Source organism: Perca flavescens, chromosome 4 (assembly GCF_004354835.1).
Source record: "Perca flavescens isolate YP-PL-M2 chromosome 4, PFLA_1.0, whole genome shotgun sequence".
Taxonomy (NCBI): domain Eukaryota; kingdom Metazoa; phylum Chordata; class Actinopteri; order Perciformes; family Percidae; genus Perca; species Perca flavescens.
The window spans coordinates 18,724,213-18,738,066 of NC_041334.1; the positions used below are offsets into that span (position 1 = coordinate 18,724,213).

General features: G+C 41.5%; 1 protein-coding gene across 1 annotated transcript; it reads left to right on the top strand.

The window, feature by feature from the left end:
- The first annotated feature begins 778 nt into the window (after positions 1–778).
- inka2 (inka box actin regulator 2) lies at positions 779–13,576 on the top strand. The gene is made up of 2 exons (XM_028576448.1): positions 779–1,197; positions 12,099–13,576. Exons 1-2 carry the CDS (start codon positions 1,126–1,128, stop codon positions 13,341–13,343), a joined length of 1,317 nt encoding a protein of 438 aa, XP_028432249.1. The 5' UTR covers positions 779–1,125; the 3' UTR covers positions 13,344–13,576.
- The last annotated feature ends 278 nt before the right edge of the window (positions 13,577–13,854 follow it).

The window sequence follows — 13,854 nt, forward strand, 5'->3', positions numbered from 1 at the left end:
TCAAACTACAGTAAATGTCCCACATTCGTTTTCTTTTTAGCAACACAATCATTTCATGGTAAAAACAGACCTCATATAGTTACCTTGACATCTTCAGATTGAAGGAAATACAGTGAGTGTTACTGAATGTGCTACCTTTCAGAAATGTCAAATCTATATAGTGAGGGACGGAGTGATAAACAACTTCCAGATTGAGTTTCTTGTATATGCAACTCTTCCTTCCCCTGCTAATAAAGCCTTATCCGGGTCAAGCAACAAAAGCCTAGCTGTGGCTCAGGTGTTTCCTCTCTGACCGCAGTGAAGGTGGCCAGGAAACTGTCCCTATGGCTCGTTTCATGACACATATGGTTTCTTTTCGCCACATCCTCCTCAAACTTCCTCCTTCAGTCCAATGAGCTGAAGCAGTGGCTGCAGAATCTGTTCTAGGGTCTGTCAGTGTTGTGGGATAGAGATATTTACGCATGCTCTTTCAGTAGCCCCAACTATTAAATAGTTCAACCTTGATTCAAATATTTCCAGATGTTTTCGTCCCTCTCTTCATATCTCTGTGAAATCTACTCGTCCATGATAAATGACGGATCCCCATCTGATCTTAGTTTGAATGAGACTGTCGAGAGGTTTTTTCATCGGAGGAAATTGGATGGGCAACGTAGGCGCTCCTCTTGAATGGGAAAATTGCAGAGGGGCAAAAAACGGGCTGAGCAACACACACACACACACACACACACCACACACACAGACACACACTCCCCAACACACACACTCCCCAACACACACACTCCCAAACACACACAGCAGACTGACAGTATCCAAGCAGCGGCTACTGAGACACACACACGCATGGAGTGAGTCTCTTGATGCAGCCACAAGAAGGACCTCATTATCATTTTTGGAGTAAACGCATTTTCGTCATCAGGAGTTTTTTTTTCATTACAGGATTCGCGTCATTGCAAGCCGTGCACGCATTCCTCAGCAGGATTTGCGCATCTCCAATCCCAAGTTCTTTTCTGCTCTCCCCGAGATCGCTGTTTGAATTTTCCTCCCCAGCAGAAAGCTCTCGTAGTCATGCTCGAGCCGCGACTGGCGAAGCCTTTCATCTGAAATTTTTGTATTTGGAAAAAAAAAATGGAACAACAGCTCTCTAAACCAGAATGCAAAAACATGGATGCGTGTCTGAGGCGACTGAAGCAAGAACTGGTATGTTCTGTTCTATCTACTGTACTTCTACTATTGCAATCAGCTCTAAATTATGCTGTTCTACTTTATTCATGTGCTTATTAAACATATAACAGTTTTAATGAACAAATCCACGTGCGCGCCAACATAAATTAATTTCTCACAAAACAAATATTCAAAATAACATCAGCTGTGGTTATTCTTTGCATAGCCTATCACATGGCCTGAAATATCTCCATCATATTCTAGTTTTTTTAGTTCAGTTGGGGATGTATGTGTATTTTTTAAATCGCATTAATCTGTGTAAGCTTAAAGCCTTGAGCACACCAGATGCATGAGTACATATCCTCCTCCTCTCTGTCCACGCATCTGGGACAGATGTTTTAAGCTTAATGAGCTCAAGACCGTTTCTCCTCTTCTCAAAGAGAAGGACTGCTCTTGGTTCCTAAAAATAAAAAAAGTAGTAAGAGTCGTAGTAAATTTAAATCATGTGTTGCAATAAACTGGAGCTAAAACGATCATGATCAACAGAAAATGATTCAGCAACTATTTTCATAGTCGAATAATCGTTTGATTCACTTTTAAAGCAGAAATGCCAAGAGTTGTGGTTCTGGCTCCCTAAATTTTAGGATTTCCTGCTTTTATCTGTGTAATATAAACTGAATACCTTTGGGTTTTGAACTGTTGATCGAACAAAACAAACAACAAAACATGTTAAGGTCTCACCTTGAGCTAGGAAAAAAATTACTCACAAAACAAAATTGATTTATCAAGAAAATAATCAACAGATTAAGCGTTAAAGAAAATAATTGTTAGTTGCAGCCCTACAACAGCAAGGTCTTGCTTTTACAGTGGAGTGAGTGAAATTGGTATTCATCACATTATTATGCCCTAAATCAAGCTGTCAGTCTCTCTTATTTAATATGTTCACATCTTCTCTCCTCTAATAAACTAATTTCTTTGATGGTGGCAAATTTAGAGTGTTATCTCTTACCCCCGTCCTTGAGATGTAAAATCAAAATCTGTAAGTTGCACCCTCACACTCAAATCATTTGGCAGTGACACACTTTAGACCTATTTTCAAAGGAACCTTAACTGGCACAGATTTCATTTGGAATCATCTTCAAAGCAGACTCATATTTTTTTTTTTTTTTTTTTTCAATCCAGCCACTGGCCCACAGAAAAGCCTTGCATGGCTGCGTGTTTTGCAACATGATCTGCTCTGTGACTTCTGTGAATTGGCTTCTCCGAATTAGCCACACGTCTGTGAAGTGGCACTTGAGGTTTTAGGGATGTAGACGTTGATGCCAGGAGGACATGTTGTGTTATAGCTGCCATATCACAGTTTGGTAACATAATAGAAAAAGTGTCGCGCCATGCCGGGGATCAAACAGGAGAACAGAGAACAGATGCCAGTTAAAAAGCCGAGGCAGTCTCCCCCTGCAAAGGGCCATGTGGGTTGCAATCTGTCGTTTAGAAAAGCAAGGGGTGTCGATGCCAAGGTTGTCACTTTTCTTTCCACTGTGACGGACTTTTATCCAGTGCCCACTGGAGAGTAGTAAACCAGCTCAATCTGCAACGCAGAGATCACAAACATGTAACAACCGTCTTTCACCTGCTGCAAAGTCTATTTCTTCAATAAAGATTGTGGTGTAGGTTTTAAAGGACCATCCTAGTTGTTTTGCATGTTTTAGTCCATTTGCTACAAATCCCATACTTAAATCACAGATAAACATTTTGCAAACCATGTTAAACCACTGTGTTAAAGACATTTTTCAGTTTCAGGAAGCTATTGGTGTCCATTCATCTCTGTATTGTATGAAAATATGTAAGCAGACTGTTAAAACTTGCTTGAGTTGTGTACTCCATCCCACTTACTATCAAGTCTCAGTTAATTTTTTCAAAGATACATCATCGGGATAATGCAGCTTGATTGTAGATTGATTTGACTGCACTACATTACCCATGCCACAATAACTTGGCAATAATGCAGACTTTTTGTTCAGCGTAATAGGAAGGAAAATATATGTAGTTTAGTTAGCAGTGTCATAGAATGTGAGCATAGCATTCAAAGCCTGCGTACAAGGGGGGGGTGTCAGTCTGTGTGGGGTAGTCTCGGATCGTGCTGGAACATTTGACCCCTGACCTGACAAGCAATTTCTCCTAACTGCTGACCACATCCAACACGCCAGTGATACTAAAACTCAAAGTCAGGAACATATCATCGTTTTCTTCCTTTCTACCAACTGAAAATAGAACTTATGAACAGGCTGTTAGCTCCCATTTGTTCCTATAAAAAGCACTGCAAGGCTCCATAGAAATCCTGAGGATATAATGGCAACAATGAAATATTTTTAAGTCCATGCATGACTCATTATCCACACAACAGACGAAGAGTCATGAAAAAAAAAACATAAGCCCTTCCTGCCTGCTCAGAGTCGAACATACAAAGCTGACATGACTTTGAGTCATCTTGTCTAAATGTAGGGTTCACACCTGCACTTCAGACACTAAAGTCAAACATTTTGGTGTCATCACTGCTGAAGCTGATTTCATATGCATCATACTCTTTTATCTCTTTCCCACCTGAGGCACATTTCGAAACATGACTGTCAGCTTGGAATTCAACACGAAAGCCTGCAAGAATGAGGTCATGAAATCTGAGAAAAAAATAGTGTATAGTGTAGTCTGAAAAGCTTGTGTGCCTTAAAGTTGACCGTTCTTTGTTACCTTTAGGGTGTGGGATCAGAAAATGGCACCCAACACAAAGAAGTGTAGTGGTTTAACTTTAAGCTTGTTTGTTTGGTGCCTCCCGATCTCCAACCTGCCCTTCCTTCCCCTCGGCTAAAATTGGCCTAGCTCTTGGAGGCAGCTGCAGGGTTTTGCATGGGTGATCATTGTGTTTGAGATGAAACCGCTAACCTTTTTACAAAGCCTGTTTATCATTATGAGACTGTGCACACATAACCTGCTTTATCACGCATCACAGAATGGAAATCACCAACAAAGATGTTTAGGATTTACTGTTTTGAGACACAGTTGAGTGGTTAATTACACTGCTGCTGTAACCACACATGACCCCGCTGGTCTGAGATTGAGTCTGAGAGTTGTGTATCTCCTCTCCTCTGTTTGCTTTCATTTGAAGAAAAATATGTGGATTATTTCTCATGGGTGTTGCTGTGACTGAGGTTTAGGTCAGTATAGCTCTGCCTCATGTTGTTGTGTCTTTGGGGCCTTCAAATTACATTTTGCCTGACATTATTGCTTTGTCTATGGCCAGGAGAAATTAGATTTTTTTTAATTGTTCTGCTACTAAAATGGAAGATGTGTTGTAGAAAATATTAAAGCAGCAATAATTGATTTTTTTTGGGCCACTTGGTGGCAGCGGAACAAGCTGTAAACATTGATAAATTATCACTGTATGAAGTTGTTGTGCTGAACATGTTTTCATACAGACGCCTATTTACACATCCAGCAGACACAGAACATTAGCATTTATTTGGAGTCGTATTTTGGACCCCTGACAAATATCCATTCTCCTTTTAGCTCTGTCTTTGGTCTCCACCAACTCCTGAGAAAAACATCTGGCTCTTCAGCTGCTAAATGCTCCACTATGTTTACCAGCTAGTCGCTAACTTTGTTTGCCTGGCGTTTGGTGCAGTGCAGGTAGTGGATAGTGGGTTTAATACAGCTTTTTTCCTAAAATCAGCTGCTGACTGAAAAAGAAATTCAATGAAAACAGTGATAAGTGAATCAAAACAGTATCGTTGCAGGCCATAAAACCAAAACAATGATCTAAAAGATGCTCTGTAGAGCTAAGGAAAACTGCAGATTTGGATGATAATTCTCCGTGGGTTCACAAATACATTACACATAGTCATTTGATCTAATGTTTATATAAAAATATGAAAAGCCTTTTTAAAAGAGGCCCATTTACTGCCACTGCATTTATAACAAACTTCATATTCCAAAATGCTCTGTATAACACACTGAACATGTACTGGCATGTACACTATATACATAGCACATTACTATGCATTTCATAATATAATGCATTAAAGCCTATGGAGGACCATTCAATCCCAATAAATCACTGAAATCAATGAGCTTTTAAATGCTAATAATGCTCCACAACGCTCAAGCCACCTATCATGAAAGCTTTTGAAATTAGACTAAGAGGGGGCAGGTTCTGGAGTCGCTGCAAAATTAATGTCACACTTGATGTTACAATTGTGGGCTGGAGAAGCGGCCGTGCACTTTCACTGCCCACACACAAGGTGCTGACGTCAACTGCTGCGCTATCAAAGATCTGTCTAATGATCATTGCTTGCACTCTAGATTTTCAGCCAGGAAGACAACAGATTGGGTCCCAGATTTTCTCCAAATATCATCTGCCAAAAATGATGATACGGATCCTAATCACCCCGTGTCTCCCACAGCAGCATCGTTTAAGTGCTGGTGTAAATGAGCTCTAGCAGGAAACAAGCTATTAAACCACCTCCCATCTCGGAAAAGGCCGTTAGGGAGTCTTTTCTGGGTACCGGGGCAGAGAAGCAGTGATAAATTTGGTTTAAATACAATCTGTTTTAAGTCCTGTGTGGTGCTCACGGCATTGAAGTCAAAGTTACATTTAAAAAATACATGAGCATCATCTTTTTGCTCAGGTTAACCCACAGAACCTACTGTCAGAAGTCTTCACAGTAAGTTTTTTTTTGGTACAAACTAGTTCCAATGAAAAGTTTTCACAGTGAGTTCTATAGATTATCCTACCCTTGCTTTTAAAAATTACCTATATAATCATTGGGGGAATTGATGCCTCTTTCGGCAGTATGGACTATTGTTTGCCAGTGCTTTTCGAGACTGTTCCAAACTCACATTACTTTTTTAAGCCTGACCCTTAGGGTTTAGTTAGATTTAGGCATTGATAATATTATCAACACGCTCAATACCACTATGTTTAGAATGGTACTGAATGTGTAGGCATATGAAATACTTAAGTTAAGGTTAGGAAAACATCATGGTTTGGGTTAAAATAACTACTTGGCCAACATAAGGGACAGATTGAGGTTTGGGATTTAAAAAAACAGATCATGGTCATGGTTAAAAGAAACCACTGCTGACTCTTGATTGATTCCATGAAACAAGATGGGAACAGCCTTCAGTGTCTGACATTTTGTTGCCATACAGAAACGCACACAGCCACTAGGCTTTGTAAGGGGCATTGTAAGTTGCACATAGACATTGCATCAACAGGTGCAATAATTTTTCTTGGGAGGACAGTCTCTGATTATTGATTGATTGATTGATTGATTTTATTTGACCACTTAAATATAAAAACATATATGAAACAGCACTCTGCATCATACATTAAAAATACATAAATAGTCAGGGATAACACAATAAAGCCCAAAGACTTATTTCCATTGTGGTCCCTAATTAATAATTATCCAGAGTAATCATGACAAAATAAACCTTTCTGTAGATTTTTTTAATAGATTTTTTTGGTGCTGGGAGCACCACAATAGAAGTTCCATTTACCTTAATTGTACTAGGGTTGAGGCAGAAATATAAGAGACAAATATTTCAAAATCTGCACAAATAAAACCAAAAATATCTGTCAGGCAAGATACTGCTGTCGGTGAGGACTAATTATATAGTGAGACATGCAATAGTAGCATATCAACATATTGAAAGTTACAATTATAAAATTTGGGTTAAAAATGTGGATGTCTCGGTTAGCGACCACTTTGTCATGACATCATACAAGAGGTATTTGTGTCCCATACTCTTTTGTTGAACATTATTCACACTTCTTTCTCTCCTGAACATGACCTTCATGACATTCGGAGCAAACAGAGTCACCATGTAGCCTTTTTGTCAAAGAGGCATTCATTGCTGTGTGCACAGTGATTTATTTATTTCAGTGAATGCTCCACAGCTTTTATTGCACTCTTGATTGCGACCTCGGGGCTGTCCACAGCAGTCTGTGGCGTGTCCAGCAGCTCAGTCACAGAGACCCTCTCTGTATCCCCCAGACAGAGAACCCATTCCTGTCCTTGACCCACACAGCCCAGCATTCATTTTTAATTAGGGCTGGTGGTAGAGGGAGGGTGGAGTGCACTAGCTGCTGCTGCTGGCCAGCTCCTTCTGAACAGGAAGACCGTTTGGGTCTTATAACCTTGGCCTCACTGTTTCCTCCCCCTCCAGCCAACAACAAATAAACAACAACCGTGAATAGCCTGTATTTCACAGCCAGAAGAGAACGCTGGTTTGTTTTTGAGTTCACATTTGTGTGTTTATTTCTCACCTAGCAATCCAGTTAATGTATATCAGTGAACACAACATATGTAAAAGCCCACACATGCATGCATGCCTTATAAAAAGACACTGACTTCATTCAAGCGAGGCATGTTTGGGCATGTGTGGACATGTGAGCTCAGTGTGTTTGCACAGTGAATTTATTTTTTGCCTTCATAACTGAATGAGGTTATATCAAGGCTGCAATGAAGGCAGAGAACTCGATCTCAACAGACAGTAGAGGGGGAGCATTGGTATATTTATACTTTGTGGTATTTAAATCACTTGCATATTCAATGGTTTCTGGATGCATCTTCACAATAGATGGGCCTTGACATGAGAATATAAAATAAAGAATCACCAATCAATTGTTTTAAATGAAAACGGCCAGAACCTTTTAATAAGCATCCATTCAACATTAATGCAAGACTGCCAACCATTGTTCTTAAAGTTTGAAGCATTCAGCCTTTAATTGGCAATTATATATGGTTGGCTGGCATCACTGCAGCCAAAGAAGAAGTAGTGGGGGGATGAAAGGAAAGAATCTGGACTGCCCGTTTGTCTTTCTTTCATTCATTTAGCAGATTTAAACTCGGCTTGCGGTTTTAAAATGATCTTTTTTATGGAAATACACGCTTGATGGATTAAATGGCTGAAATAGTTTGGAGGCATGAGTTCAAAAAGAAGATTTAACTAAACTTAACAAGACTGAGTTAATGATGCCAGTGTTTTGGGGCATTACTAAAATTCCCTGCAGCCACAATTTCATCACAGTTCTCTTAATAAATAAGATTAGACAGACTTTTTGTTTTCTTCTCATCTCTATTTTTTTCTGGGTAATACCTTGAGGTGCTTGTGTAGGTCCTGTCAGGTCTGCATCATCTGTGTCTTTGTCCTAATGATGCCCTGAGCTGATTCACACATAGTTAAAGTGAAACATCTCAGGATGAACAACATCGTTGTTTGAACTAGAAACCGCCGCAGGATTATAGTCACTTTTAGCATCCTTAGCAGACGGCAGAATGAAGGTTGACAAGGCTGACATATTTGTGCCACAAAGTTCAGCCTTGAAATGGTGGAGCGCCTGAAGTTAGTTGGCATTGTAAAGGTGAAATAATGGGGTTTAGTTTACTACTGTTCTTCTGTTTGTTCCGCAGGGCACAATATGTATTATTAATGTAGCCTTAGAATAGAAATGCCAGTAAACAACTCAGTGTGTTTTAAATAACATGGGGAAATGCCTGCGTTTTGGGGATAATGGAAAAATTGCATGTGTGTGGTAAATTAGGGTGTTTTTGGTAAGCGTGTGCAAACAGGTGTGGCCCTTTAAGACTGCTTGAGAACGGTGTGCTTAGCAGATAATATTTCAAAAAGAAATTTAATACATTTAAGTGGTCCAGATTTCACCAGCAGCTCAGAGTGCGGTAATCCCTCAGCTGATCCCTGCATAAACTTCACTGAAGCCACGTATCTGCCTCTGAAGATGTAACGACAATACATAACTGCACGTCATCTTGTTTGCAGACTTGTTGACCTTTGATGTGGAGGAAAGTAAACCGTGACTATGTGATCTCTCCCAGTCTCTCCCAGGACACAGCCAATTACAGCTAATGAAGTCAGCCATATGTGGAAGGCACAGAGAGAAGAGACAACCTGATTGTGCTAATTACATGTACCTTCGCTGCCTAATTTAGCGAGCCAGCGGGAAGCTCAGAGGCTTTTGTTCCCAGCATGTGCAATGATAGGCTTATTATCTGATGTTAGAGGCTATTCACGCCCCCGTGCACCTACTCAGCCATATGTTAGAAATGTGCAGACTGTTTTAACCCCAAAGATGTAATGTTAATGGTGCAGGGTTGGATAAGTGTCAAGGCACAGATGTGTTAGTATATAGTGCTGAATCAATTTACAGAAAATGAATCAACAACAATTATGAAGATCAATTAAGTAATTTATTAAGAATGAATACTTCATTTCACTCTCTCTGTTTTATGTAATTGTAAATACAAAATATTTGGTTGTAGACAATTATCCAGAAGTATTTAATAGAATACATGATAATTGAGAAAATAAGTGGCAGAATAGTCACATTGAATTATATAAGAAAGTTTCACTGTTCTAAAACGTTTTGCAAAGTCAAAAGTCTTTGAGCTTAATGCTAACGTCAGCATGTTAACATGCTCAAAATGACAATGCTAACATGCTGATTTTTAGCAGGTATAACCATCTCAGTTTAGCATGTTAGCATGCTAACATTTACTAATTAGCATTAAACACAACGTGCATCTGATGCTGATGAGAATGTTGTTAGTTTTGCAGGTATTTGGTCATAAGGCATGTACTGAATAAGTTAAACTTTTAACCTGATGATGGTGCAAGATGAAAATTTAAGCGATAACCATTTATTTCCTAGGGGACATAAATGTATGTACCAAATTTCATAGTTGTTGAGACTTTTCACTTGAAACCACAAATGTCATGTGCCATGTGCTAAAACAAAAACCAGGGGATCACCAAAGTCAGTAAGCTTCATCCTCAGGGGAACATGGATATCTGTGCGACATTTCATGTCAATCCATAAAATAGTTGTTAAGATATTTCAGTCTGGACCAAAGTGGTTGACTGACAAACTGACATTCCCATCCACAGAGCCTAAGAAAAGCCATTGGGGTAAACAATCCTGAGGTAGATATGTATTATTATGTGAAGTTTATTGTAGTTTTGGTATATTTGCCTGTTTTTTAATGGCTACAATGTTTTTTTGTATGTAGACCATTTGTCTGTTTTCCCAGAAAACCCCACATTCTGCAACAGTCCCTCCTCTCACGGTGCTTAAAGGTTGCTTTGTTTATGATGCCGTACTGCCAGTTGTCTTACGCAGCTTCTTTTCCCACCTAGTGGGTCAATGCAATCATTGCTCCCTCAAGATTAAGTATCACAGCCGGGTGATGTTACACCTACAACCAACCCTCCCCACCATTCTCCCATCTATAACCCCCCTCATGTGTTCTTATGGTGTCATCCATAATTAAATCCATCAACAGTTTTCTCTTCGACATCTTAACATATGGCGAGGGATCCCTCCCCATCTCACACACAACCCTCCTCCCCCTCTGTCTCACCCTCCCCTCTTTCCATCCCTACTCATCCGGCTGACTCTCACCATCCCTCTCACTCCTCTCATTGTCTGTTTCCGCCTGAGTAACCCCCCCCATACACACACACACCCTCCATTTGGGGATTACAGTCTAGACAGCCAGCGCTGATTGGTTGTCACGCCCAACGGTGTCCCCCGATTGGAGAGAGATACATATAGGGGCCTTCAGACTGATCCGTTTGAAAGGTGAGAGAGGGTGACAGGCTGGCAGAGGTGCAGACTAACAACAACAGAGAGACAGACAGGGATATCTTTACCCCCTGCTTTGTGACAGTTTATAGAAGGTAAGGTGTGGGTTTGATTTCTAAAGTCCAGCAAGTTCTTGTTTAACGTTTTCAGATTATTCTATTTTAAACTACTGACATAAAGTAGCAGTTTCTTCTCATGATTGAGGCCTGTTTTACGTGCAATAAACTAGATGTATATGTAGTTGACAGTTATCTACGTTGTTGCGATTTAACCAACAGATGCTGACAGACAGCTTGGTTTATAGGAAAAAGAACTGTTGATCAGTGTCGTCTTCTGTAGGTGTGCTTTAGAAGCTTCAAAACAACATTTTCCCACAGACTTCAGCACATTTATTCAAATTCCTTGCACGCTTTCAGTTGTCTTCCCACAGGTGTCAGGTGTTTGTTTTTGTTTTTTTAAAGGAGGCCTCCCTGCAGGTACCTTACTCCAATGTGAGCATGTTCTTTATGAAGAAGAACCTTTTGTTATATCAAGAGAATGATTCAAAGGTCTGGGTCAAATGATTCAAGTCTACAAGTTAAGACAGGTCAGGATGCTGCCTCTGGACTTTCTGTCTGCCTTCAGGGCAAGACGGTTGGTCAAGATCACATGACACAGGCTCTTAAACAGATGAGAGTAAAAAGAGAGAGGAGGAGGAAAAGTAGGAAGAGGATAAAATCAGAGTGTATGATTACTGCTGCACAGAGGGAAGTAAGAGTAAAGACAAAGAGCTCGGAGGAGGGAGAAAATATGGATTAAAGTAAATAGATGAATTCAAAATGAAAAACAGATAAAAAGAGTAGGAGAATGGTCTGTTTTACAGCTGTCATTGGTTGGATCCTGTCTTGTGTGCAAGCCATATGGGGCTTGTCACCTAAAACTAGGTCACGTGACCCATAACACACAAGCGAAGAGTCTAACCGACACAGAGACAAAAAACAGGACTGTTGGTGGTGTGACTTTATTCCTGAATACATGTATTTAATGCCTTTGATGCTGCTAGTTGATGGTATGTAATTGGATTTGTACTGGTGCTGAGATAAATGATTAACAAGAAGGGGGGCAGTGAGGAAATCAGTCTTTGATGGTTGATGAGAAGGGCCCTGCAAGAGATAAAGGAGTCAAATGATTGCGTTGATGACCTCTACAAGGTCTTTAACAGTTAAACCGATCTGGACATTTTGGATTTTTGTCTGTCATCATCGTCTATTTATCCCTTTGTCTCTCTGTCTCCCTGCAGCTGTGTATGAAAGAAGCCGGAGATGGCCTCCACGCTCAGATGAATTCAATGATGGGAGCCCTTCAGGAACTCAAGCTCCTTCAGGTTCAGACAGCAGTAGAAAACCTCGACATTTCTGGTCGGCATATTAACCGAGGACTCCCACATCCAGCTCCGACAGCTCCTCCTGAAGCATTAGCAACAGTGGCTTCAACCTCAGGCAAGGGTCACGGGTCCTGCTTTAGCCAAAACATGCTTGAGGAGGCCAGCCCGAGTCCGATGCCAAGTCCAAGGCCGTCACGGGAGAGCAGAAACACCTTCAGCCGTGATGACAAGAGCCTGTCTCGAAACAGAAGCAGCCTGGGAACATCATCTTCCTCAGCATCCAGCCTTGAGAGTGAAAGCGAGGGAAGTGAAAGAAGCGCACAAAGCGTGACTGACCTTGAGTCTATACCCAAAAGGTGGTCAGGATACTCCGCCCCGCAGGTGGATTTCTATGGACCAATCGTGGGAAACCCTCCACCGGAGCCCTACCCTCAGCCACAGGCTTCCGGTCGAGCTCAGGCGGTGGACCTTCCTGGGATCCTGTACAGCCTCTCCAGAGAAGGCCCTTCTTTGGACAGCGACTACTCCCAGGACAGCACAGACGATGCCAGCGACTGGACTTCTTCACTCATGAGCCGCAGCCGCAACCGTCAGCCATTAGTGCTTGGCGACAACGTCTTCGCCGACCTCGTGGGCAACTGGCTAGACCTTCCCGAAGTGGAGAGGGAAGAATGGGAAGAAGAGGAAAGGAGGAAGAGAAGAGAGGAGAGGATAGCGGATGGAGAGGTGGACAGGCCAGACACCCCAGCTCACCCTCTCCGCCTCAGCCGCTCGCAGGAGATCTGTAGGAAATTCTCATTAACCACAAACATCTTCAAGAAGTTCCTGCGCAGCGTCCGGCCTGACAGGGACAAGCTGCTCAAGGAGAGGCCTGGTTGGATGGCTCCGGAGCTGCAAGAGAGCGACCTCTTCAAAAGGCCAAAGAAAGTGGCCCCTAAAAGTTCAAAAGGCAGCTTCTACCTGCCCTTCTGGGCAAATGGACAACAGGGCAAAGGCAGGCCATGTCCTCATTTAGCTGAAGCAGAGAGGAACCACCAACACCACTTCCCCCAGCTCCACCAGCAGCCATTTGCTGGCATTTATTTAGACAGGAGACAGCCAGAGACTGGTCTTGAGAAAATGCAGCCCTTGTTTGACTACAACACAGCTGTGTGGGTCTGACAGGGAGTTTCGGGGCAACAGACTGCCAGTGATGCCAAACTGAGTGAGTGACAGGTGCTGGGGGGGTTGGCTGTGCTGGAGGGGGAATGAATGAATGATTGAATGAGAAGCTTGGATACAGTTTTCTTCCAAAAAATTAACCAATGAACTTCACGCCCTTAACAAGATTATCAGGGCAACATTTTGTCTGACAATCCTTAAAACCTAAACCTTGTTTGCTGTGTGTGTGTGTGTGTGTGTATATATATGTGCGTGCGTGCGTGTGTGCGTGCGTGCGTGCGTGCATGTGTGCTGGAGAGTGTCTGACAGAGAGAAATTTTTTTTTAGGATTTATGCTGCAAGTTTTGTATTGTTAAAATGTGTGCATGTATGGCTGGGTTCTCTGGATGTCTTAAAAGACAGTACATTAAAATGGACATCTTTCTCAGAATGTCACCATCATTACATTACAGATCTTCATGAAATAGCCACAGACTTTTTCACTGCTACAGGACTCTCATATATCTCACTT

Excerpts from the sequence above, each read along its gene's own strand:
- inka2 (XM_028576448.1), top strand. The coding sequence starts at position 1,126 with ATGGAACAACAGCTCTCTAAACCAGAATGCAAAAACATGGATGCGTGT. Across the intron at positions 1,198-12,098 it reads GGCGACTGAAGCAAGAACTG|CTGTGTATGAAAGAAGCCGG; the intron begins GTATGTTCTGTT and ends GTCTCCCTGCAG.